At 44.8% G+C, this 27,225-nt stretch overlaps 1 protein-coding gene across 2 annotated transcripts in view; it reads left to right on the top strand.

Annotated features, from left to right (window-relative positions):
- The first annotated feature begins 8,572 nt into the window (after positions 1-8,572).
- The window catches only part of ATP6V1H (ATPase H+ transporting V1 subunit H), a 198,033-nt gene continuing 179,380 nt past the window's right edge, over positions 8,573-27,225 (top strand). For both annotated transcript variants that reach the window (XM_073631599.1, XM_073631600.1), the window contains exons 1-3: positions 8,573-8,743; positions 15,982-16,063; positions 18,775-18,894. In XM_073631599.1, coding sequence (XP_073487700.1) covers positions 18,791-18,894 — 104 coding nt within the window. In that variant the 5' untranslated portion in view covers positions 8,573-8,743; positions 15,982-16,063; positions 18,775-18,790. The remainder of the gene's footprint in view (positions 8,744-15,981; positions 16,064-18,774; positions 18,895-27,225) is intronic.

The following is a 27,225-nucleotide window of genomic DNA, read 5'->3' as shown; positions in this document are numbered from 1 at the left end:
TGGAACAAGTCTGAATTGCAAAGCTGGGAGAGTATATCATCATAATCCATTACCCAATGGGCATATTTGACCCTCGTGTCAGTATTTTCACTTGCGTAATTAATATACCACTTCAGAATTTCATACAGTGTGAATAAAATAATAAGAACGATTAACTTAAAACTAAACAAAACATTACCATGAACAAACGCACTGGACCGGCTGGGCACGTCACTTCCCCCACATACAATCCTCCGGGGAACGTGCTCCCAGCCAGGCCAGGGAAACTTAGCTTGTGAAATAACAGTGCAATACTGTATTGAAGTAGCGGGGCCCATTAAGGCTCCCGCGGCTAAGGGGACGAACTTCCGCTGCAAAACCAGCAATAGTGCAAGGGGAGCAACCTTTAGGAGCGGGCATGGCGGATAGTAACATAGGATATAAAAACATAAAAAATTAGAATATACGTGCCCGATCATTAGACATCCTGGTAGGAAGTAACCCGAGGGTAACTTTAGTATTCGACAGTTACAATATTGTTTTCTAGGATAAAACAGTATCAGGGGAGGTGAAAACGGGGTGCACAATGGGATCAACAAAAAAAATGAGATGAGAAGCCATAGATCTTATATTGGAGGCTGCCATCTTGATCTTTATCGGGAGAAAAATAAAAATAAAAAAAGGGGGGGGTCCTGTGTCTTCAGCACTGCCGTGCTAAGGGGGACCAAACAACCTGCTATTCTCCCGACGCTGAGCTGCAGGGGAGAGTGCGATGGTCTAGTCAGGCAAGTAACGGCTTCAGTGTAGCAGAGAATGTATTGTCATCGTCCCCTACCCCCCGGGGCTTGAGGGGGAGTAACATAAAATGCTTAGGGGTGCCGTGAGCTGAAAAAGTACCTTATTCTGTAGTCCTTCGGGAAGATCAGATGCAGGGGAAATACTTATGGCTTCATCACATCTATGGCTAGGGGGGTCAACCTGCGATATCATTCTCCCGGAGGTGGACGATTAGGAGCAGCCCGGTTGTCCAACCATGCAAACACCGCCTCCGGTGTGTCAAAAAAGTGGGTTCGATCATCTCCCACCACGCGCAGCCTGGCGGGGAATAACATGGCGTATGTGTAATGTCGAATCCGGAGTTGGCGCTTCGCTGCCGTGAAGAGCGTTCGCTTCTTCTGGACCTCTGCTGAGAAATCCGGGAACACTTTAATTTCCACATTTCTGAAGGGGATGTTGCCCTTCAGCCTTGTAAGACGAAGGATAGCGTCCCGGTCTCTGAAATTCAAGAATTTCGCTATGAATGTCCGGGGGGGTGCACCTTGCGGTGGGGGTTTTGCCGCCAATCGGTGCGCTCATTCAACCACAAATGATGTTGAGAATTCCGGTCTTCCAAAAGTAGAAATGAGGAGGTTTTCTAAAAATGCCGGAGGATCAGTGCCCTCTGCACCCTCCGGCAATCCTACAAATCGGAGATTACAGCGCCTCAGGCGGTTCTCCATGTCATCTTGTTTTGAAAGGATAGCGTGGAGTTGCTGTTGGATATGGTCAGTGGCATGCTGTAATGGCGGCATTTCGTCTTCCACTCTGCTGATACGGGTCTCCGTTTCAGTGACGCGGTCCCTTAACTTTTGCAGGTCCTGTCTTATAAGGGACACATCGATCTTCACTTCCTCAATCTTACAGGTCAGAGAGCTTTTGCAGTCAGATATTGCCTCAAGCACACGGGCCGTATCATCTGCCGCTGATTCAGAGGAGGAAGGTGCATCGGCGCCATTTTCACCTGTAGTCCCCTTCTCTTTAAGCCGGTATTTATCGAGCTTAGCAATTGATTCTGCCGTTTTTTTTGGAGGCGACATGGTGGCGATATGTGTGGAGGTGGATATCCAGCCTAGTAGGGTTAGAAAAGCCACCTAAATTTGTAGGATTTTGAAGTGACAGATCTTTCCTCGAGCGGAGCTCCCTTGTTGCACTCCTCACACCATGCCGGTCCAGGCCACGCCCCCTCCAGGCCACGCCCCCATTGCCTTCAATTTCTACAAAAGTTAAACTTTGTATGTTCCAGATTTATGTATTTCTGGTTGGTTTTAAACATGCCTGTTTTACCTTAAATGGACATTTTGACTTTTATTAATGTGACCCAAAAAATTGTTATACAACAAACATGTTGGTTTGTTTTAAAAACCTTTTATAAATGTACATGTGATTGTGCTTGTATTAAAAAGATTGATAATCAAGAATGTGTGGATTCTTCTTTCAGTGCTCCAAAACTTTGGTTGTGGTAAAATTGGTGTTTTCTTTGACAATGGGGGTTATTTCCTAAGGGCAAATCCACTTTGCACTACAAGTGCAGTTTCGGTGCAGTCTCAAGTGCACTTGTAGTGCAAAGTGTATTTGCCTTTAGTAAATAACACCCAACAGTGCTTTCTAATCTTACACAATCACGCCATTTTCAGGACTACACACATTTCAGTCAGGGTCAGCTAAAAGAAACACAAGCAGTAATAAATGTCAGCAAATATTTTAGTAGGTAACTAATTTTTTTATTTAAAAAAAGGCTCAGACATTGTCTGGCATATTGATGGCCCCCCTACCCGCAAAGTATTCAAGGTATCTTAGACGAACCTCGCGGGCACTCGGGGGGGCAAGCCAGGACGGCCAGCCTCAAGCGCCGTCAGGTTTGGTTCATTTCCATGAATTCCGGCCTCAGGCCCCACTGAGGTAGCATAGTTGGCAGAATTTCGCCTTAAAAACTTGTGGAGAAAACAGCACGCCAGGATGATATGATTCAGTTTATACTCTGCCATGTGTATGGGTGTAAGGCGGAACCGGTTGGCCATGATTCCAAACGTGTTCTCCACCACTCTTCTCGCTCTGGCTAGCCGGTAATTAAAAACCCTCTGGTCTGAGGTGAGGGTCCTCATCGGGAATGGCTGCATAAGATGGTCCCCCAGCGCAAATGCTTCATCCGCAACGAAGACGAATGGGAGTCCTTCCACACTGTCTTCTGGAGGTGGCAAGTCCAAGCTGCCATTCTGGAGACACCTGTAGAACTCCGTCTGGGCGATGACTCCACCATCTGACATCCGGCCATTCTTCCCCACGTCCACATACTCATAAGTAGCCGACACCACCGGCAACATCACAATACTATTGAACCCCTTATAGTTGTAATAGTATGACCCCAAGTTGAGTGGTGGGACGATGTGGACGTGTTTCCCATCAACTGCCCCTCCGCAGTTAGGAAAGTCCCACCGCTGGGCAAAGTGGGAGGCCACAGTCTGCCATTCCTGTGGGTTGGAAGGAAATTGTAGAGTCAAACAAGAGGGAGGGAGGGTTCCAAATGATTTTGGGACTCAAAAAAAAAGCCTCTGGCACTCTGCCTGAATTTAAAGCACAAATCACAATTTACCACATTTTAGGGGGTATTTAGGGTAAAGCACTACTATGGAGCTGACAAAATAAATTGTTAAGTGACTACATGAGGTGAATATAGGGCCAGGAGAGCATGCTGGGGAGGTAAGTGAAGGCAAATATGCATGAAGGACAAAAAAAAATTACCTAAAAATTACCTAAAAAACCAGCATGCATGAGGACAAAGGGGACATTGACAGCATATTACAATCATGGTAATTAGGGAATGAGGAAAAATTACAATATATTATCAAACATTAAATACAATAAAATTTGATATTAAAGGATAAAAATCTTACCTTAATATACTCCTTCTGCAGGACCTGGATGATGGCAGAACAGGTCTCCAGTATAATGATCCCCAGAGCCTGGGGGAGATGCCTGTCGAAAACTTGAGGTCCTGCAGGCTTCTCCCCATCGCCAAGTACTGCAGGGTGGCGACTAGCCTCTGCTCCGGAGTGATGGCTTGCCTCATGCAGGTATCCTGCCTGCTAATATAAGGGGTCAGCAAAGTCAACAAACGGTGAAATACGGGTCCATCATCCGGAGAAAGTTCCTGAAATCATCAGGATTATTCTTACGGATCTCACGGAGCAAAGGCATGTGACAGAACTGGTCATGCTGGAGCAACCAATTCTTGGTCCATGAACTCCTCCCCATCCTGTTCATGGACTGGGCTTGTGTCAAGGTAAGGACCCCAACACAAAGCCCCCGCACAGCACAAACTCTACGAGGAGTATGTATACGCAACATGGCTAGAAAAGGGTCGGCTGCTCAGAACGAAGTAACAGAATGCACTGAAGAACAGCAAGGCCTGTGAAAAACGACCTGAAAAACAGTAACGAACAAACAAGAACACAATGACAGAGTCAAGGGTAACTTGCTGCACGCACTGAAGACCAGATACAAACCCACAAGCACAAACTGAACAGCAGAAAACGATCTGAAAACCACGACTCTGAAAAAACGCGAATCGTCTCTCACCAAACTTTTACTAACACGAGATTAGTAAAGGAGCCCAAAGGGTGCCGCGCTTAGTTCTGAACTGCCCTTTTATAGTCTCATCGTACGTGGTGTACGTGACCGCATTCTTGGCGATCGGAAATTCGGACAACTTTGTGCGACCGTGTGTATGCAAAACAAGTTTGAGCCAACATCCGTTGGAAAAAATCCATGGATTTTGTTGTCGGAATGTCCGATCAATGTCCGATCGTGTGTACGGGGCATTAGAGTCTGCAAAAAGACTTGAGACTGGGGCAAAAGTTCACCTTCCAGTAGGACAACAACCCTAAACATACAGCCAGAGCTACAATGGAATGGTTTAGATCAAAGCATATTCATGTGTTAGAATGGCCCAGTCAAAGTCTAGACCTGAATCCAATTGAGAATCTGTGGCAAGACTTGAAAATTGCTGTTCACAGACGTTCTTCATCCAATCCGACTGAGCTTGAGCTATTTTGCAAAGAAGAATGGGCACAAATGTCACTCTCTAGATGTGCAAAGCTGGTAGAGACATCCCCAAAAAGACTTGCAGCTGTAATTGCAGTGAAAGGTGGTTCTACAAAGTATTGACTCAGGGGGGTCACCATAAAAATGCATGCCACAGTTTTCAAATATTTATTTGTAGAAAATTTTGAAAACCATTTATCATTTTCCTTCCACTTCCCAATTATGTGCCACTTTGTGTTGATCTGTCACATAAAATCCCAATATAATACGTTTACATTTTTGGTTGTAACATGACAGAATGTGGAAAATGTCAAGGGGTATGAATACTTTTGCAAGGCACCGTAAGTGTCTAAGGCTTTTTTTTGACAACTACATTAAGTTTATGCAAAGAGTCAATATTTGCAGTGTTGACTCTTCTTTTTCAAGACCTCTGCAATTCGTCCTGGCCTGCTATTGATCAATTTCTGGACCACATCCTGACTGATGGCAGTCCTTTCTTGAATAATCGTTGCTTGGAGTTTGTCAAAATTTGTTGTTTTTTTTTTTTTGTTCCCCCGCCTCTTGAGGATTGACCACAAATTCGCAAAGGGATTAAGGTCTGAGGCGTTTCCTGGCCATTGACCCAAAATGTTGATGTTTTGTTCCCCAAGCTACTTAGTTATCACTTTTAATTGATCATGCTGGGTGATGATTCCATCGTGCTGGAAAAGGCATTCTTCATCACCAAACTGTTCTTGGATGGTTGGAAGAAGTTGCTCTCGGAGGATGTTTTTGTACCATTCTTTACCATTCTGGCTGTGCTCTTAGGCAAAATTGTGAATAAGCCCACTCCCTTGGCTGAGAAGCAACCACACACATGAATAGTCTTAGGATACTTTACTGTTGGCATGACAAAGGACTGATGGTAACACTCATCTTTTCTTCTCTGGACAAGGATTTTTATGGATTCCCCAAACATTTGGAAAGGGGATTCAACAGAGAAAATTACTTTACCCCAATCCTCAGCAGTCCAATCGCTGTACCTTTTGCAAAATATAAGTTCTTCCCTGATGTTTTTACTAGAGAGAAGTGGCTTCTTTGCTGTCCTTCTTGACACCAGACCATCCTCCAAAGGTCTTCGCCACATTGTGCATGCAGATGCACTCACACCTGCCTGCTGCAATTTCTGAGTAAGCTCTGCACTGGTGGTGCCCCGATCCCTAAGCTGAATCAACTTCAGAAGACGGTCCTGGTGCTTGCTGCTGGACTTTCTTATAAGCCCTGAAGTCTTCTTCACTACAGCTGAACCTCTATTCTTGAAGTTCTCGATGATCTGATACATGGTTGATTTAGGTGCAATCTTAGTAGCAGCAATATCCTTGCCTATGAATCCCTTTTTGTGCAAAACAATGATGACTGCATGTGTTTCCTTGCAGGTAACCATAGTTAACAGAGGAAGAACAATGATTTTAAGCACCACCCTCCTTTTAAAGCTTCTAGTCTGCTATTCTAACTCAATCAGCATTACAGAGTGATTTCCAGCCTTGTCCTCATCAACACTGATACCTGTGTTAATGTGAGAATCATTGACATGATGGCAGCTGGTTCTTTTGTGGCAGTGATGAAAAGCAGTGGAATTTTATCTGATCACTCTTCATAACATTCTGGAGTATATGCAAATTGCCATCATAAAAATTGTGGCAGCAGACTTTGTAAAAATTTATATTTGTGTCATTCTCAGACATCTCAAGTCTCCCGCAAACCGCGGGAGTCTCCCGCATTTGGCTGCAGGCTCCCAGACGCGCAGAGCGATCTCCTGGCTGGGTCTGTCACTCAGCCACAGACAGACAGAGCATCCTGAGTGGGCGAATGGAGGACATCCACTCTGTCTGTGTCTGAGTGACAGGCGGATGCAAGGCGCTGCGAGCTGAGGCGGGGGGGACAGCCCATACTGCTGTCCCCAGCCTGATTTGGCTGCTGCATGGGTACTTTTTTTGGGGTTGGTCCGGCCGATTCAGCAGGGGAGGAGGGGGTAGGCGGAGGTAGAGAGAAGACTGTGATCTGCAGGCTGTAGCAATTAAAAGAAAAAACTTTCCCCTGTCAAGCGGACTCTTTCTCCACTTTCTGGTGCTGCTGCGTAGTGATCTCCTGTGCAACAAGTACATGACAGTCCCTTCTATATAAATCTACCAGGCAGACCGGGACTGTCATGTACTTGTCGCACAGGAGATCACTGCGCAGCGGCACCCGAAAGTGGAGAAAGAGTCCGCTTGACAGGGGAACGTTTTTTTTTTTTTTTTAACTGCTACAGCCTGCAGATCAGAGTCTTCTCTCTGCCTCCGCCCACCCTCTCTTCCTGCCCTGCTGAATCAGCCAGACCGACCCCAAAAAAAGTACCCATGCAGCAGGCTGGGGGCAGCAGTATGGGCTGTCTCCCCTTCTGCCTCAGCCCACCCCCTTCCTTCTGGGGAATTCTCTGACTGAGATGGCTCACCAGCCCCATTGCAGCCGGACCCCAGGACCAGTAGCCCAGCTTCAGCAGCCAGACCCCTGGCCCCAGCAGCCAGACTCCAGGACCAGCAGCCCAGTTCCAGCAGCCAGACTCCAGGACCAGCAGCCAGACCCCTGGCCCTAGCAGCCAGACTCCGGGACCTGCAGCCCAGCTCCAGCAGCCAGACCCCTGGCCCCAGCAGCCAGACTCCAGGACCAGCAGCCAAACCCTTGGCCCCAGCATCCAGGACCAGCAGCCCAGCTCCAGCAGCCAGACCCCTGGCCCCAGCAGCAGCTCCAGCAGCCAGACCCTTGGCCCCGGCAGCCAGACCCCAGGACCAGCAGCCCAGCTCCAGCAGCCAGACTCTTGGCCCCAGCAGCCAGGCTCCAGGGCTGGTAGCCCAGCAGCTGTGTGATCAGGCTGCATTTCATTGGGAACTGGTATAGCTGTGTTTAATTGGCACTGATCAGGCTGCATTTAATTGGCACTGGAAAGGCTGCATTTTATTGGGGGGGGGTCAGCGCTGGTGCGAAGCGTCACCTTCCTGAAATGAGTTTGAAACATCCGTGAAATTAGTTTTTGTAGGCTGGGATGTCTGCATTCTCAATACTTTTGTCCAGGGCTACAGATGTCTGCTGTCACAGGAAGGCCGGTTCTGGGCTTTCCTTTCCTCATAAAGTGACAGCGCTGAGGAAAGAAATTGCCACTAACTGCCATTTGGTAACATGGGATCAGCTGTGAATGGAATTGGCTGAAAACAAAAAGCTCCAATGTCAGATAACATGCATTCCGAATGCTGCGTATAAACACCCGCATGGCCACATTAAATAACACGCAGCTGCGTTCATGGGTGTAAAAAACAAAACCGCCAGACACAACAGTAGCGTTTTACGCCATGTGAACGAGAACTGAGCTTGTAGAACTTGGTGTGCCGTTACCCCAGATGTTATTGGAATACCCAGATGTTAATAGAACCTTACAGACACATTCATGAATTGCAGTTATTTCTTCCGTGTTTTCATTTTCCCCATACATAGAGGAAACCATGAAAGTTCTGCTATCAGCGTCTACAGACAATCCCTATCATCTATCACCATGTCCTGACTCACTGTCAGCCGTACACACAACTAACACACAGTGAGAGAAGAGACAAGAGTCCGTACACAGCTCCTCCCCACCAATCAGGAACCACCCTCCTCCCTCCACTACATGGAATACAATCCTCATCACACAGCTCCCTTCTTCCGCAAACGGGATCACGTGATAACAGCCCGTCCCCGCTCACTTCCGGGGTAGTCACCTGATCGTGTTCCCGTCACATGACTGCGCCTGTCTTCTCAGCTGTCCTGTCTATACAGAGAGGTCACAAGGTGTGCGAAGCGTAACACAGAGGCTGGCTGTCCGGTGCAAGGGCCGGGGATTGAGCCAGGGAAGGTGGGTGAACAAGGACGTTATGGGCTCTGTGCTGTGTGTGGCCTGGCTGTATGATGGTGAAATTGTGTTTGTGGCCTGGCTGTACAATGAAAGAGCTGTGTGTGTGTCCTGGCTGCGTCCTGGCGGGGCTGCGCGCGTCCTGGCTGCGTCCTGGCGGGGCTGCGCGCGTCCTGGCTGCGTCCTGGCGGGGCTGCGCGCGTCCTGGCGGGGCTGCGCGCGTCCTGGCTGCGTCCTGGCTGCGTCCTGGCGGGGCTGCGCGCGTCCTGGCTGCGTCCTGGCGGGGCTGCGCGCGTCCTGGCTGCGTCCTGGCTGCGTCCTGGCGGGGCTGCGTGCGTCCTGGCTGCGTCCTGGCAGGGCTGCGCGCGTCCTGGCGGGGCTGCGCGCGTCCTGGCTGCAGAGAGTTATATTTGTCATCAATTGTTTTAGTTCAGTTTCTCTATTCTGTTTTAATCTTGTTAGAATGACTCTTATTGGATGTCCCCATGGGGGAGATTTACTAAAACTGGTGCACATAGAATCTGGTGCAGCTGTGCATAGTAACTAATCAGCTTCTAACTTCAGCTTGTTCAATTAAACTTTGAAAATAAAACCTGAAAGCTGATAGGTTACTATCATGGGTGCACCAGTTTTAGTAAATCTCCCCCACATGACTGTGTAAACTCTTCTCTCTAATTGGTGAAAATGTAAACATAATTTGTTACTAATATATCAGCAACCAAGGCTTTTGTGGAATTGTTAAACCCCTCACATTCTTTCCCCTTCCTGTGCCCCATGGGGGGTGTTCTTCCATCTCACTTACTGTAATCAGAGAGAACAGGAAATCTGAGGGAACACAAAGTGAGGACAAATCTTTCTTGTCACATTGGCAGATTTTGTTTTAGTTCCTGTTCTGGTGACAACTGACATTTTTATAGATGTTGACGATAAAGATAAAATGTTAAACACAAATCTTGTAAATGAGTAATTTAGTAATTGAGTGCCATGTCATTTTATGTTGCAGAGACCCCATTTGCTTATACTTGTAAACTATTGTTGGGTTTTGTGGTTTTATAGGGGAACGGAGTTTCATCCACTTCTATTTGTTTTTACGTCTTTTGTTCTTTACAATGCCCCTTTTTGTTTTTGCCATGACTGACTGCATAGTACTGTCTCTGACATATGTATTATCCATGGGTATGTTATGGTCTGTGTTAGATGAGTTTATTTAAGTAGATTCTACATAGTAATTACCTGGGCTTAGAATGATTAAAGTTCAGGCTAGCTTGAACATTTCGTTATGTACTTGCTCGGAGTAGTCTACACTTATATACAGATACATTAAATAGAAGCAGTGTTTTGGTGGAATTGCTGAACTACCCTAGGTGTTTGCACTCCTTTTCAGTGTGAAGTATTTTTATAGACATCTCCAAAATATAATACATATGTGTGGGAGGACAGACAGATCAAGCAGGTCTATAACAATGCTGGACAAGGCATCAGAATATAATTGTAGCTAAAAAAAAAACAGTTGCTGCTAAAACCTTCTGAACTGGAAAGAGTTCCAGACTTCAGAATTCAAGAGAACATGGAGCAAAGGGCTTCTGCACAATCACCCAGGAGTTAGGACCTTGACATGGCTTATAAATATTGTTATATCTCGGTAGGGTTTTTAACATTTTTGGTTAGATCAGAAAAGGGTTAGAGCCCGTGCCAAGTTTTTTTTTTCTGTCTGTATTGGGAAGTTTACTCCTTCTTTTCTGTCAGGATGGGAAATCTCTTCAACATGAACACAGTTTTAGCAGAGTAGGGAGGAGTTAGAATGACAGCTGACTCCCCCATTCTTTTACAGGGACAGTAAATAAGTGAAGATCTCTCCAGCACGGTCTTAGACAGAAATAAAAGCTGTCACGTTTTAACTCTGCCTAAAGCTGGCGGTACAATAAACACTTTTCCTATTTAAATTTCCTTTTAGCTATACCTTCAACTATGTAGTGCAAGGGCCTACCTGATTGCATACAAATTGAAAGTGTTTAGGTTTGACCTCATATTGTATGGTTTTGGTAACTTTAAAGGAAAATTGTCCAAGAAAATTGTATAATGTATGGCCGGCTTTAATCTATCCCAAATGGGATAGAAGAAAAAAAATCTAAGCAGGGTTATTAGCTCTCCAGAAATGTAACCGCTTCGCTACAGCGTGGGCCATAATTGCTGGGATATGACGTCCTCCTATGCATGAGCTGCCTGCACGCCCTCTGATGACCAAGTCAATGAGACTCGGCTGATCACAGATCAGAGTAAGGGGCCAATCCCGGCCCCTTACCACATGATCAGCTGTCAACCAATGACAGCTGATCATGTGATGTAAACAAAAGATTGGTAATCGCCTTTTTTTTTTTTTCTGCTCACGCTGACAGCGTGAGCAGAAAAAAAAAGGCAATCACCGGCTTGTGCCAGAGGGACAGCGGTCCTGAAGAGGGTGGGACATCACCCGAGTATCTGTGCCCACCAGTGCCATGCCAGTGCATAGCAGTGCCCTTCAGTGCCACCTTATCAGTGCCTAGCAGTGCAGCCTCATCAGCGCACATCAATGAAGAAGAAAAATTACCGGTTTGCAAAATTTTATAACAAACTATAAAACTGTTTTTGTTTTTATTTTCAATTTTTTTCAGTCTTTTTTGTTTCTTTAGCAAAAAATAAAAAAATCCAGCAGTGATTAAATATCACCAAAAGAAAGCTCTATCTGTGGGAAAAAAATTATAAAAATTTAATTTGGGTACAGTATGGCATGACCGCGCAATTGCCATTCAAAGAGTGACAGTGCTAAAAGCTGAAAATTGGCCTGGGCAGGAAGGGGGTGAAAGTGCCCAGTAAGCAAGTGGTTAAAGGCGAACCAACCTTTTTTTTTTTTTTTTTTTACACTGCAGCCTGCAAAACTTTGCACCCGTGATCAGTGCAATGTCAGGCTCCTGGACACATTCAGTACAGCTGCCTGTTCCTCCTGTATGGGCAGATAGTTACTGAAGTGCACAAAGAGTCAGTGAACTATGAAAGTGCTCATCAGGGCTCCCGTAGTTCATTGAGAACTACAACCTTTGACAGATGGGACTTGCTGATCATTAATTTATAGATCTCTATGAATGAATGATGTAGCTGTGTGGTCACAGCCCTACACTCTTGTGCAGTTTTTAAAATGGGACAGCGGGTGCGAGGAGTGGATCCCCCGTCCATGGTCACAGGGGGGGACTCAGGATCTGGTCCGCCAGACAGGTGGACCTGATCGGATCATCCATATGAAAGGAAATTTTCAAGTTTGACAAAAAACAAAACAAAACTGGAAGCTGATTGATTTCTATACAGAGCTGCACCAGATCTTGCACTGTAAAGCTTTACTAAATCAACCCCAATGTGTCCATGCACAAATATGTGTTTATAGGCAGAAAAAAAAACCCCATCGTCTGCACATTCAGGAGAGGAGTGTTTCAGCAGGAAAAACAGCTGACGTGCCTAAACGATGGGTGCATTTAGCTCTTTCGTGTTCATTTCTGTGGCCAGAATAAATTATTACAAATGATGTGCCTAAACATGTTTTCAAATCAAGGCTTTAGACACTGTTTTTACACTGCTTTTCTCCTACCAGAAGAAAAGGCATTCAGAAGAGCAGGGCAAACACCCAGTGCGCATGAGGAGTTGGGCCTGGTTCACACCTGTGCAGGTTGTGGTTAATGCGTTTTCCAGGTGCGTTTTTTTTTCACACAGGTTTTTGATGCGTTTTTAGGCGGCATTTGTTGCTTTGTGGGTGAAACTAGCACAAACACTGCGTTTTTGATACGTTTCTGCTGCAATGAAGTCTATGGAACCAAAAACGCAACCTTCTGCGGACCTTTAAAAAAAAATGCACCTGTGGAAAACGCACAGATGTGAGCGGGACCCATAGGAAACCATTTTAAGTGGACTGTAGTATGTTTCTGCAAAACTGAAAACGCACTGAAAAACGCATAGGTGTGAACCAGGCCTTAGGGAATACTGCACAAAGGCTATATGCTGCGCACTGGTAAAGTCAAGGTATTCATGAGAAACAAGTAAATAAATTTGGGGGGTTGATGAAAAAAATGTAATAAAAATTGCTTCCATATAAACCATGAAGTAACATTTAAAAACACAGTCATGTGTGAATGACACAGTCTAATTTAAAAGGTTAAAGCCCAAGTCTCCTCCGCATCCAATTTGCATGACATGCGAGTGTAGCTGGTTCACACATGTGTGGGGCGGCCGTGGTCCACATGCCAAAAAGGCCCTGTGCATCTTTTGGTCTGGTTCAGGTGTGAATTCAGAAAAAAACGCAGACCTGATAGGCACCTGAACCGGTGAACAGGGACACTCTGGACCAGATGCTGGGAACGGCGGCCGCACATATGTGAACCCGGCCTAAATGGAGGGCCCAGCACTTGTGATGGAAACAGGCTCAAGGCTCACATACCAGATGGATGGCTTGTTGGGATCAGCTGTGGTGTCCTGTAGGGAAGGCACACTTCAGTGTGGTGTGTAGTAAAGTTGGAGCCCACCAAGAAGATGGCCACCTGCAAAGATGGCGACAATAATGCAGCAGGCCAAGGGAGATGATGTGGCCACTCTGGCGGCCGTGTCAGAGGAGGGGGGGGCCAGTAGGGCTCTCTCTCCAATCAGATAACGCGTTTCAAAGCTCCCGACTTCTTTTTCAAATCTGTGGTTGAGCACCTTGGGTCTGTTGCATTTTTATCTTAGGGAATACTGGCCAACCTGATTTGCTGGTCAGCTTATGACATTGATGACCTGTTGATCCACCTTGATGAAATCTCTTGGTGGTGTGTTACATCGCTTTATGCTGCAAGCTAATGTAAATTGCATTATGGCAATCCGGTTGTCTGTTTTTTGCTGTAAATCACATAAATGTTACTGCATGGAAATGCATTTCAAGTAGAAGTCCCATTCATTCTTATTTTTGTTTCACATATACATGCTGCGGTTTCATTTGTTGGGAAACTACCGTATGTTGGCCCAGTTACTAGACATGTGTGGAGGTGTAAATGATTGCCAAGGCCTTATTGGATATTAGAAAGTTAAAACTGTACAACAGAAATAATACTTGTTCGTTCATTCATAATTCATGTTTGCATAAATGTACTTTTCAACCTGTAAACACCAGATCTCACTGAATCAAATCTGATGGAAATAGTCGTTGTATATAACTACTTACCGACCACAATATATAGGTTGTGGTTTGCCGGGTTAAGGCTGAAGCTATCAGCCATGACTCAGTATCTTTTTCTTCAGGGGCTCTTCTTTGAGGGGCTCATGAGCCACCGGAATGCTTTCTGGAGTGGTGGGTGGGGATGTCAGTCCCCCCCCCATCATCCATGTCTTGCTGGTGTTTCCCAGGCTTACTGTTTCCACCGACATGCCCGAGAAACTATGCAAAGGTACGGTTGGCTGGTCACTAGATTGTCTTTTATCGCCTCTGTGGCCTTGGAGGACTGGAGCAACATACAGTTTTTTTTTTTTTTTTTTTTTTTTTTTTTTTTTTTAAATCAAAAGATCCCTTTTTTTGTTTTTTTGTTTTTGTTTTGTGAGCTTTTGCTTTAAAGGCTGGGTTCACACCTAATATGTATGCGGCTCATAGCAGGGGTCCAGTGTGTCCCTATTCTCTGTTTTAGGGACAAATCAGGCCCACGTTTTTGCCTAAATTTGGACCTGAAAAAAGCCAAAGACGCACAGGACTCCTGTGCAATCCGCTCCAAAGCTGCCACGGAGATGTGTGAACCGGCTCCATTGAGAGCCGTTCACAGTCTCCTGTCATGAGAATTGGATGTAGAGAAACCCACATCCATTACACACTAGTGTGAACCCAGCCTAAAAGTACAGGAGAGATTTGAGGTTTTTTTGACTCCAGATCTCTCTATAAAGAGGAACTGTCGTCCTTATATTTTTACACTGTCCCTTTAATTTTACTTTATTTATACCTTTTTTATTTATTTTTTATTTATTTATACCTTTTTTCCTATTACAAGGAATGTAAACATACCTTGTAATAGGAAAAAAAGGTATAAATAAAGTAAAATTAAAGGGACAGTGTAAAAATTAAATAAACAAAATTAAAAATAAAATAAGAAGAAAAAATGAAAGTGGCCCCATCCACCGTACTCGTGTGCAGAAGCGAATGCATGCATAGGTCTGCTTGCATATGTAAATAGTGTTCGCACCACACATGTGAGGTATTGCCACGAACGTTAGAGCGAGAGCAATAATTCTAGCTCTAGACCTCCTTTTGTAACGCTAAATAGGTAACCTGTAAAGGCGTTTAAAGTGTGACCTGTGGAGATTAGGTACTTTGTCCCCATTCCACGTGTGAAATTTTAAAGCATGACATGTTTGGTATCTATTTACTCAGTGTAACATAATTTTTCATATATTACAAAAAAATTGGGGTATATATTGTGTTTGTGTTGTGTGTGTGTGTGTGTGTGACATAAAAAATTTCAATGATTGCCATTTTATTCCCTAAGGTGTCTGCTAAAAAAAACTATATAATGTTGGGGGTTATAAGTAATTTTCTAGCAAAAAATACTGATTTAAACTTGTAAACAGTGCCAGAAAAGGCCTGGTCTTCAAGTGCAGTCAGTACAGTCATCATCTTGGCAATGTGCTGGAAAAGACATTATTACCTTCTATGGCTGCAAAAAAAAATAAAAATAAACGTGGAATTTGTTTCGTAGGGATCTGGCGTTTTATAGGTGAGAGGTGCTCTGTCCGACCCTTCCTTAGGCCCCTTTCACACTCATGCAACCTGAAAGTCACGCAACTTTGCCGCAATTTTGCCACAATTTTGCCAAGACTTTAAGCAATGCCTGTGTAATCTTGAGGTCTATGGACCTCAAGTCGCATCAAAGTTGGACCAAAGTAGTGGAGGGACTACTTTGAAGTCGCCGCGACTTGAAGTCACACAGATTTGAATGGTACTCATTGGAAATCACGGGGTACAACTTTTCATGAGACTTTGCAGTCCCAAGTCGCAGGACAAGTCGCATAAGTGTGAAAGGGGCCTTAGTGTGAGTGTTGCAGACATATTCAGTAGCACGTATACATTTTTTTTTCTTCTAATGCTGGGGTCAATAGGGGGGCATTCCTCTTGTCCAACAGAGTTTACATGTAAAATTACAGCTGTTATGGCACACACTTATTTGTTGATACTGCTCTTTCATCACTGTATTTTTTTTCTTTTGCAGGGCTTTTATTCTACAGTTATTTCTTCCAATCCCAGAATATTTCTGGGTCAATCCAGAGTCTGTCTGCTTTTACCTGTTAGAGGTAAGGCTAGGAGCTGAGAACAACCTGTGATGAATGTGATAAAAGGGATTGGCTTTTCAAACCTGTGTTTAGAGAAAAACAAAAGCCTTGTTGTGTCATCAGGCTTGTACTTCTTGAAGGACACAGAAAAGGAGATTCTTGTATGAGCGCCTTGCTCTATATTAGAATTTATACACCACACATTACATTTCAAATATTTTAAAATCTTTGTCAGATCGGGAATTTAATGTGTCCATTGCAGTTATAATACTTTGACAGATTTCATGTCAAAGCCATAAATTATAACATTTTAAATAATCTTACTTTTCAGAAAAATCTTTTCATAAAGTATTGATTATGTCATACTATTGTGAATTTAGAAAGTATTTTATTCAGTGGTAGCCCCCTATAAAATTATGGATTCCTGGAAGAATCAAGCAGTAAGAATAACCTCGTTACTGCAAAAAAAGTGTAGTTCAGTGCAGCTTTTGCATTTAATGTGTTTTTTTTTTTTTTTTTTTTTTTTTTACAATAGTTGAGAGCTTACAATCTAAGAGGCAATACCTTAGGCCCCTTTCACATGGAGCGGAACCGCTGGACAGACTTACCAGCTCAGTGGGGGATCGCTCCGTTGATCCCCGCTGAGCAGGCGGATGACAGGTCCGTCTCTGCTCATTGTGCAGAGATGGACCTGTCATAGCCCCGCTGTTCTCTATGGCGAGAATGGATGACAACGGACAGAATGTCCGTTGTCATCCGATCCCATCCGATCTGCTGGACAGATGGCGAACGTAACGCCATCCGTCTGTTTTGAGCGGCTCTTGTCGGGTCGGATCGGATGGCAGGCGGGTGTCAGCGGACACATCTGTGCTGAAATCCACCTGCCCATAGAAGTCAATGGGTGGCCCGCTCGGATCTGCCTGAAAAAACGGACAGGCGGATCCGAACGGGCCGATCGTGTGAAAGGGGCCTTATTCTGAGTCAGTTTACCAAACTTTTGGTCATATACCAACCAAAAATGAGCATATAATATCCATAATGAACGAATGTCATTATTATAGTTTTCAGAAATCTACAAATTAAACTCCTTCCCATGTTTCCATAGGTTACTGTTGTGCATTTTTGAGAGAACCCACATCTATCCTTGGTACTCTAAAATGTATATTTATTCAAGGGAAACTGACACTAGGTTCTTGCTAGAATGTCTTATGCCTACTACACATGATCAGAAAATCCACTGATAAAAAACGCTTTTGAAGCAATCGTACAATAATCTGATCATTCGTACACAGCTTTCGAGAGCCGATCACAGAAGTCATCCAACGATATCTGAAGGGACAAGCATGAAAACTTTTCTGGTACGATACCAGATCGTATGATTTTCATTTAATCAGTACAGTATTCTGTACATTTAATCAGTACAGTATTTAAAAAAATTGGAAGACCAAGACGGCGCATGCTTAGAAACGAAAGAACACACTACATTACAATACAACACATTACACCACTTCCAACGTTGAATTCTGTCGTCTGAGAATTTTCGTAACCTATTCATTTTTGATGTGGAAACTAACATGCAAAAAAACCCAGATAATTATTCGTCCAATAATCTCATCGTGTGCACGAAGCATAAGGCTTCATGCACACTGGTTTATTGTAAACGCTGTTTCTTCTGACAGGAGACAATCAGTGTTAAAAGCTCACCTAAGCTGCCTTTTTTTCCAAACCAGTTTAGGTGAGTTTTGCAGCATTTGGTGTTTGAGAGTTTATTTCATTGGCCAAAATTTTCATTTATTCTGGCCATTGAAATAAATAAACGCTGAAGTGCTAAACATGCCTAGTTTAGGCGCGTTTATGTGCGTTGGCTGTTTTTATGCTTAAAGCTCCTATTCTGACTGCGATTCTTCTGTGTAGTGCCCCTAGATTGCATTTTAGGAAACCTGTGCATGAAAAAATGCCCAGGTCACGCCAAAAACAGAAAAGGCTAAAGGTCCTGTTTATTTATTTATTTATTTATTTATTTATATTGTTTATTGTGCACTGTTCAGACTCTGATATTGCTGCTTTGTAAGGTTTTTCACCCTGACAAAAGTGCTTACACTTTTTTCATCTGCTGTACACCACCTATGTTTCTCCAAACCTAGTAAGGCTCCATTCACCTAGGCAATTTGAATCTCGGGCGAAATCGCTGCGGTTCTGCCCACAATTCCAGAATCGCAGCAAAATGTGGGAGGCATTTGCGATGCCATTACTTGGTAATGGCACCCCAATCGAGGTGCAATTTTGCCAGGATAAATTGTGCTGCAGTCGAACCACGTGGAGCTTGTTGCACAAAAAGGAACAGGAGCTTCTTCTGTGCGACAGTCACGTGTTGTGATTGTGCTGTGATTGCATCGCGATTTATCGTGGAACAATCGCACCTCGATTGGGGTGCGATTCTGCCTGTGATTCAAATCGCCTAGGTGTGAATGGAGCCTTACTGTTCCGATCACTGTAATTAGGTTCTCGTTTCTATATCTGTCCAAGCTGGATAATGTTTAAAAAAACTGGAAGTTGCCCAATCAAAATTCCATCTGACATCTTGGGATGATATTAATGGAGGGGTCATTTTTATCACTACATTCTCCAGAAATTTGCCTAATCCGGGGAAAAAAATGTTTCTTCATACACTATTAGTTTGGAGCCTATATCATGTCTTGAAACAAATAATAATATTTTGTCTTTGTCTCTAGAAGCAATAAAGAAAAGATGGACATCCGTGGTGCTGTTGATGCTGCTGTCCCAACAAACATTATTGCAGCCAAGGCTGCGGAGGTTCGTGCCAACAAGGTGAACTGGCAGTCTTATCTTCAGTAAGTATACATCATTGTCTTTATCCTGCTTCCTTGATGCATGTGCAACAGTCGCAGACAGTGTGAATGTGTGTGTTCTTACATTTAAAGAAAGCTGGACACATTCTAAAACCTCACCCAGGTGCTTAGGCACATCTCCCTGACAATTCCAGCCTCCTCCACCGTCAGGTTCTGCACGGTGACTCCATAGACTTGAATTTGGCCGTACTCCCAGCATTTCTAGTGTTGGAGTACAGCTCCATCCAAGTTTATGTGAGTTAGCGCACAGGTAGATGCTGTAAAGAAAGTTGATTTGCGTCCAGGGATATAATCAAAGGAGGAGGGTGGCTGAATTCAGGAAGAGGTAGGAAAGCACTTGGGCGGGGGATGTACAGTACATTCGATTGGGGAGCTAGGTACAGTGAATTAAGAGTTTGTGATTTCAACTGAACTTTTCCTTCACCCTCTCCTGCCCACCGTCTGTATATAAAATTTTCAAATGCTTTCCCCATTAGGAGCTATAAGCTGGCACTGCTCTCACTTAGGCAAGCTATAGATTATGCCATTTTCTTTCCCTCAATCACAGAAAATCGATTGATTCCGCTATCACCACAGTCAGTGATTATATGTCAGCTCAACCACATCTTCCACCTTTAATTAAAACTGGGATGTGCTTGCTATTTCTGTGTATGTGCTTTTGGTAATCTATTCTGCCTTCAAATTCTTTACCTACGTCCATATCACTGTGATGTTTATTTTGCTTTTTTATTGTCTATACCTAAATTATCAGCTGTTCTTTTCTTTATGACCGTGACCCTTCTGCTCTCTTGCTGTGTCTTGTAGTCTGCCTTGGTGTATGAAGTTCATTTTGTTAGCCATGTGTTCCCCCTATGCAATCCTAACTAATTAATTGGCAATACCCTCACCCAAAGTCAGTAAAAAATGTAGCCCTTCTCTAGGGGATGCACAGCCAGGGATTGCATTGGCAACTATCATATTGGATTAGGTATTACACTTCGGCTCAGCACTTGCACAATACAGAAAGCGAAAATCCACAAGAGACTACTGCAGAACATTAAACAGACTACAGGTGACCTGATTCTAAATCAAACTTTTTTCATCTCTCATCCAGGCTTCCTCTCAATCTCTCCACTCTGTATTATGCACTCCCTACTTTTCCTTCTCCCAGTTGCATCCTCTTTCCTTAAATTCTCTCTCCTTCACCCATCTTCTCCACCCCACAGCTTACATATATCACCCTCACTCCTGTCTTCACCTTATTGCTGCACGTATCAGCTCCTGCTAATTCTGAACCCATATACCAATAAAACCTGCAGGACACTGGGACGTGTCCCTCCACATAAGTCAAACTCCCATATCACCTCTCTCACCCTTCTGCTTCTTTTAACTTCTGGAGATATTTCCACAAATCCTGGACCGCCATCATTTATCTTTGGCCAACATACCCAGCACCCCCATCCTCTGATAGCAGCCGCAATCCACACAATCTAATTTCTATTCCTCTTCTTCCTAGAACCAGCCTCCCCTTCTCCTGTGCCCTTTGGAATGCCCGCTCTGTTTGTAACAAACTCACCACCATCCATTACCTATTTATCACAAACTCCCTGAACCTACTTGCAATTACTGAGACCTGGATTCAAGAAACTTACTTTCCTTCACCTGCTGCTCTCTCCTATGGTGGCCTCCTGTGGACTCACTCTCCCAGGCCTAGTGGACGGAAAGGAGGTGGTGTTGGAATCCTCCTATCCCCTCAAAGCACTTTTCAGGTTCTTCATCCACCCCCCCCCCCCTCTGTCCCTCTCCTCATTTGAAGCTCATTGTATTCGTCTATTTTCTCCAGTTTCATTGAGACTTGCTCTGATCTATCGGCCCCTTGGACTGGTATCAAGCTTCCTTGACGACTTCTCTGCCTGGCTACCCTACTTTTTCACTTCTGAAATTCCATCAATCATTCTTGGTGACTTCAACATCCCTGTTAAGATTAACATTCCTGCTACTTCTAAGCTGCTGAGCCTAACATTCTCTTTTGACCTAAAACAACGGACACGCGCTTCTACTCACTCTGTTGACAACTGCCTTGACCTCATATTCTCCTAAGTTTGCACTCCGCACAACCTCTCCAATATCCCTTTTCCTCTCTCTGATCACCACCTTATTAGTTTCACTCTCTCCTTATTCTCCTCCTCCTTGCCTTCCAACTACCAAACTATTACCTGTAGAAACCTTCGCCATCTTAACCCTTTTCTTCTTTTTTTCTGCTACAGATTGTCTCTATGACAAAATCTCATCCTTGTCCTGCCCCAACTTGGCCACTACTGTCTACAAAAGTTCACTGTCATCCTCCTTGAATGCCTTTGCCCCCCTCATTACACACAGAATTGGGCTCCGACTGCTACAACCCTGGCAGACAGACAATACCAGAAGCCTCAAAAAAGGTAGCCGCGCTCTTGAGCGTCCTAGTCTTACGCCACAAATTGCAGCCAATCTAAATCTGCCCTCCAAAAATACCATTCCTACCTCCACACTACCAAACAGATCTACTTTATCACTCACATTAACACCCTCTCAGGCAGTCCCCGTCAACTCTTTTCTACCTTTACCACTCTACTTCATCCTCCATTGCCTCTGTCCACTAATCACTTCAAAAATAAGATTGAGACAATTCGTCTCAATCTCCACTCTACAGATATCTCCCTCACTTTACACTCCTTGTCCTCCTGCACAATCAATACCCCCACCTCTTTTAACCCAGCTACTATAGAGGAAGTCACTAGACTTTTTTCTAACACCCACTTAACCTCTTGCCCCGGGACCCTGTTCCTTCTAAAATACTACGGTCACCATCTGGCTCTATCCTACACTCTTTAACTCGTATCTTCAACCTCTCACTCTCTACTGGAACCTTCCCCAACCTTCTAAAACATGCGCTAGTCACTCCCATACCAAAAAGTCCTCACTAGACTCCACCAATCTTAACAACCTAAGACCCATCTCTTTACTCCCTTTTGCCTCCAAACTCCTTGAACGTTTAGTCTACAACCGACTGAGCGACCACCTCATTGAGAATAACCTTCTTGATGATCCCCTTCAGTCTGAATTTCGCCCACTGCACTCCACAGAAACTGCCCTCCTAAAACTCACAAACTACTTACTAACAGCCAAAACCAACGATCATTATTCTGTACTCTTACTCTTGGACCTTTCCGCTGCCTTTGATACAGTTGACCACCCCTCCTCCTCAAATAACTCAATTTGCTTGGTCTCCATGGCTGTGCTCTCCGTTGGTTTGAATCTTACCTGTCTCATCGCACCTTCAGTGTCACTTACAACTCCACTTCCTCCTCTCCAGCAACTCTTACCGTTGGGGTCCCCCAAGGTTCTGTCCTTGGACGTCTATTATTCTCGATCTACACGTCCTCTCTGGGTCAGCTGATCGCCTCCCATGGCTCCCACTACCATTTATATGCTGATGACACCCAAATCTATCTCTCTGCCCCTCAGCTCACTCCATCAGTCTCCTCACGCATCACTGATTTACTAACAGACATAGCCTGGATGTCAAACCACTTCCTCAGACTGAATCTATGTAAAAACAAGCTCATAATATTTCCTCCTCCACGTGCTCTTTCCCCTGACTTCTCTGTCAAGATCAATGGCACATCTATCAGTCCGTCCCCACATGCCAGGGTGCTAGGGGTAACCTTAGACTCTGAACTGTCCTTTCAGGCCTACATCCAATCACTGTCCAAATCATGTCGCCTTAGCCTCCGCAACATTTCCAGAATACACCCCTTTTTAACTAATGAAACCACCAAGCTTCTAATTCACTCCCTGGTTATCTCTTGCCTCGCCTACTGCAATTCCTTCCTCATTGCATTACCTTTACATAGACTATCCCGTCTTCAGTCCCTAATGAATGCCACTGCAAGACTGATCCACCTTACCAACCATTCAGTGTCCTCCACCCCTCTCTGCCAATCCCTCCACTGGCTTCCACTCACACAACGAATAAAATTTAAAGTACTAACAATAATTTACAAAGCCATCTATAACTCTGCCCCCAGCTACATCACTAACCTAGTCCCAAAATACCAACCAAGCCGCTCTCTTCGGTCCTCCCAGGACCTCCTGCTCTCCTAGCTCCCTTGTCATCTCCTCCCACGCTCGCCTCCAGGATTTCTCCAAAGCTTCTCCCATCCTTTGGAACTCCCTACCCCATTCTGCCATACTGTCCCCTAATCTATCCATCTTTAGACGATCCCTGAAAACCCTTCTCTTTAAAGAAGCCTATCCTGCTTCTAACTAATACACTGTTTTACTTCCTCCATCAGCTCATCCCCCACGGCTATTACCTTTTGTATCAGTTGATCCTCCCTTTTTAGATTGTAAGTTCTAATGAACAGGGCTTTCTGATTTTTCTTGTACCAAATTGTAATGTAACTGTAATGTCTGCCTTTATTTTGTTAAGCGCTGCGCAAACTGTTGGTACTATATAAATCCTGTATAATAATAGTATGGGAATCCCTCCCGCTGTGCTATTGTATTCTGACAGTGGGAGGTTTCCCCACTGTTAGAATGCAACAATCACTGCTGGCAAGATGCAGTCTGATTTGTGTGTATTGGTATCCTGATGCTGGCTATACATGGTTCAAATTCTGCAGGAATGGGCCTAAATTTGAGCCGTGAATGGCCCTGTTGGCAACCCTGCTCGAGAAACTTCAACTGAAAATTGAAGGAGCTCAGCAGAAAATTCTCAGCTCAGCATTGATGGCAGCCAATCAGATGCAGTCCCTGTTCGGGTATTCTGTCGGCTACTGGAGCAGCGGCTATCGGAATACAATAGCCAGCAGGGGAGATTTCCTCCATCAATGCCGTTTAGCGTGGTTGATGGCATCTATTATTTGTTTATTTCTAACGTTTATCGCTGGCCTTAGGCTAGTTTAACACTTGGGATCCGACTTCAGACCCCAAGTCGCGTGACATGTGAAATCCTGTGTTAGTCAATGATGGCTGTCTTAATTAGCACTACTGAAGTCGCTCCGATTTTAGAAAAGATTCCTGTTCTACTTTAAGGAGACTTCTATCTGACTTGTGCCCATAGACTTTAATGGAAGTCACCTCCAAGTTGGATCCTCATCTATATTGATGTAATTTGGATTCTAAATTACAGGAATATTACACAGGCATTCCCTTAAAGTTGCTTCAAAGTTGCATCAAGTAGTACTCAAGTCGCCAGGAAGTCACCCCGTAAGTCGCACGACTTTCAGTGTGAACCGAGCCTTAGGCTTTGCATTACGTCTACTTTGCAAAACAAGCTAAAAAAACTATACTAGACTGCCCAGTGAAGTGGAAATACTTGTCTACACCTGCCCCTGTACTGCTTACAACAAATAATGCTGATTGTTTACAAAACAGAATGCTAAACCAAATTTTTTTCTTAATGACGTTTTGCCTGTCAAGTCTGATGTTTTGCTGCTACAAAAATGTGTGGAGATGCTTTGGTAAAACCGAGTACATTGTGTAATGGAGCTTGAATCGTCTCATCATTAGTATTGGAATGTATTTGGAGTACAATGCCTGGTCCGTTTGGTTTTAGGGATTAGTGACAGTTTTAGATCTGGACCCACTGGTTTATGTGAATTGGGGAAATTTTGCGTGAATAGGTCGAGCCTTACTAATCTCATAGCTTTCATTGGTGCACTCTATACTTCCAGTACTTTTAATAATTAAGATTTCCATCTGGGCAGTGCTGTACATATCATTCCAAATGCTGAAGCCAGCTTCTTTTGTCAGCAATCTAGGGATCCGATAAACTGGCTCTAATGCAGGGCTCAAAATTTCAAATCCTGAGCTACTAGCCAGGTAAGGCATGTTTGTACACACCATAAGAAAATCCGGCGAACATTTTCATCCAAAGAATTTTCGTATAGTGTGTACTGATCTTTCGACAGCCGATTCCGACTTTTCATGCGAAAATTCCCGAAGGGACAAACTCCAAAATTTTTCTCGTACGGGAACAGAATGAACGATTTTCGTTTTAACGTGTACTGTTTTTGTATGTCCGTGCAAGAAAAAACAGAAAAGAGAGACTGCGCGTGATCAGAAACCATAAACGACAAAAAAAAAGCCTTTGCCGTACGAGAATTTTCGTACAAATTTTCGTTCATCGGTTCTGATTTGCTGTGAAACAATGAGGAAAATCTGACACGAGGAAAATCGAAAGTGTGTACCCCACTTTACTCGCCCCTTCCCTAATTAGGCCCTCAAATTATCTCATGAAATGACAGTGTTAAATGTTTTATGCAGAATTAAGTTACCAAAATAAATATTAATAACAACTTTAACAATATTAACATAAAGCATACTTCTCTTATCACCTTTTCAGGATGGCACACCTGAGAGATGAGGGCTCCTCCCTACACGCAACACAGTCAATTGACAGCTTGTTATAAGATCCCACCCTTCCCCTTCATCCCCAGTATTGATTGTGTTTCTCCTGAACGCAGCAGCATGTCTGTTTAAAGACCAAATGACCAGGGAGGGTCAGATGGTCCCCTGTTGAGACAGGTTTTGGGGAGGCTGGGGAGGGCTGAAGTAAACTGCAGGCTAGTCCTTCTCACAGGTCACCCTCAAGGCTGCACCAGCGCTCTGGCTGCAGGGAGTGCGCGTCATTGCTGCAAGTGCATAAAACGCCGCCGCCAGCCGCTCTCTTCTTCCCTGGGGAAAAGCCATCCTGCATGGAGGAAGTGCTGTGCTCCAAGCCTCACTCTGGTAAGGTCACGGCCCCATCACAGGAAGTGGGTGGTGCCGGAAGCAGTGTGACCCGGAAGTACCCTTAAAACGTCAGGAGAACAGCGGCAAGAGAGGGGTGTGGGGAAAAGAGAGAGACGGAGCAGGCGGTGGACAGCAGTCGACTTGCTGTACTAGCCCCTCAGCGCTACCAGCATCCCAGGACGGAGCCAACCTCCTCATGGAACAGGAGGAAGGAATAGCGACTGCAACTGTGGGCAGAACCAGGTCGGGGCCTGGCTCTGGCTTCTAAGGGGTCTGAGAATCCCTGGGCCAGCCAGGACAGGCTGGGCCTCACCAATCACCCCCCCCCCCCCCCCCCCCCCCAGTACAAGCCAGCAGTAAGGGGGAGGACAGAGTAAAAATTACATGTATGATCTATCTCTTGTCTTACAGGATTCCCCAGCGGTACCCAGGAGGCCCCAGATATACAGCCTCCTGCTGCAACAGGGCATAGCTCCTCAAAAAATGTGGGTACTGTTAGGATAAACTCCCAAAGTCCCATTCAAAACCCTTCTGCTATATATGTATCAATAAATTAGCAGGGAAAGAGGCTTCTACTTCTGATGAAAAAGTTTCTTTCATCTATGCAGATGGAAATGCTGGCAACAGTCAAGTCTTTCCGTGAAGCCGCCAGGCTGTCAGTAGCCCAGGGTCCTGACCCAGAGGAGTTTGCCCCTAGAGAAGGAACATTCTCCCAGGAAAGCCTCCCCGGAGGGGAACCTAGTGCTCTCCTCCCACCCTCACAGTCACTGCCTCTAGCTCAGGTAGAGGAGGATTGGTGGGGGGAAAAGAAAGCCAGGTCAGGTCAGATCACGGCTCAGATGGGGAAGTGGATCCAGACCAGCTAAGCGAGACACAGGAGGATGCTAGATTAAAGAGGCGCCTCTTCACCCTAGAGGGATCTGGATGGGCTCCTACAGGCGATATATGCCACAGAGGAGATTCCAGAAACCCCTAGAGTAACCTCCGCACAGGACAAGGTATACAGGGGGCTGAGGAAGGCTCAATCCAGGGTGTTTCCACTCAATCAATCCCTAAATTATCTGATCCTGAGCCTGAAAGGAGAATTGTCAGACAAAAAACCTGGAAAAGGAGATTTCCCTTTAAAGAGGGTTGACGTGGAGAGATTTTAAGCTCCCAAAACTGGATGCCGCTTTGTATCAAGTCACCAAGCAGTCTGACCTCTCCTTTTGAGGAGGCAGGCAGTATTAAGGATTGTAGACTGTAGATCAGAATCCCTCCTTAGAAAGGATTGGGTTGCACATACAGCAGCCATGGGTCCAGCCTTAGCAGCAGCCTGTGTAGCCAGAAATGCAGATTTCTGGGTGGAAAAGCTGACTAAACGCCTGTCTCAAGAATCTGAATCAGATGACATCCTTGACTCCCTATCAGTGATAGGAAAAGCTGTTGCATGCCTTCCAGATGCTGCAGTTGAGCCGGTAAGAGAATCAGCCAAAACAGCTGCATTAATCAACTCGGCAGGAAGAGCTGTCTGGATTAAGGCCAGGGAAGGAGATGTTACCTCAAAGGGTAAACTAT

Source organism: Aquarana catesbeiana, linkage group LG05 (assembly GCF_042186555.1).
Source record: "Aquarana catesbeiana isolate 2022-GZ linkage group LG05, ASM4218655v1, whole genome shotgun sequence".
Taxonomy (NCBI): Eukaryota; Metazoa; Chordata; class Amphibia; order Anura; family Ranidae; genus Aquarana; species Aquarana catesbeiana.
Note: the sequence above shows the minus strand (reverse complement) of the source record. Positions and strands in the feature narration are given on the sequence as shown.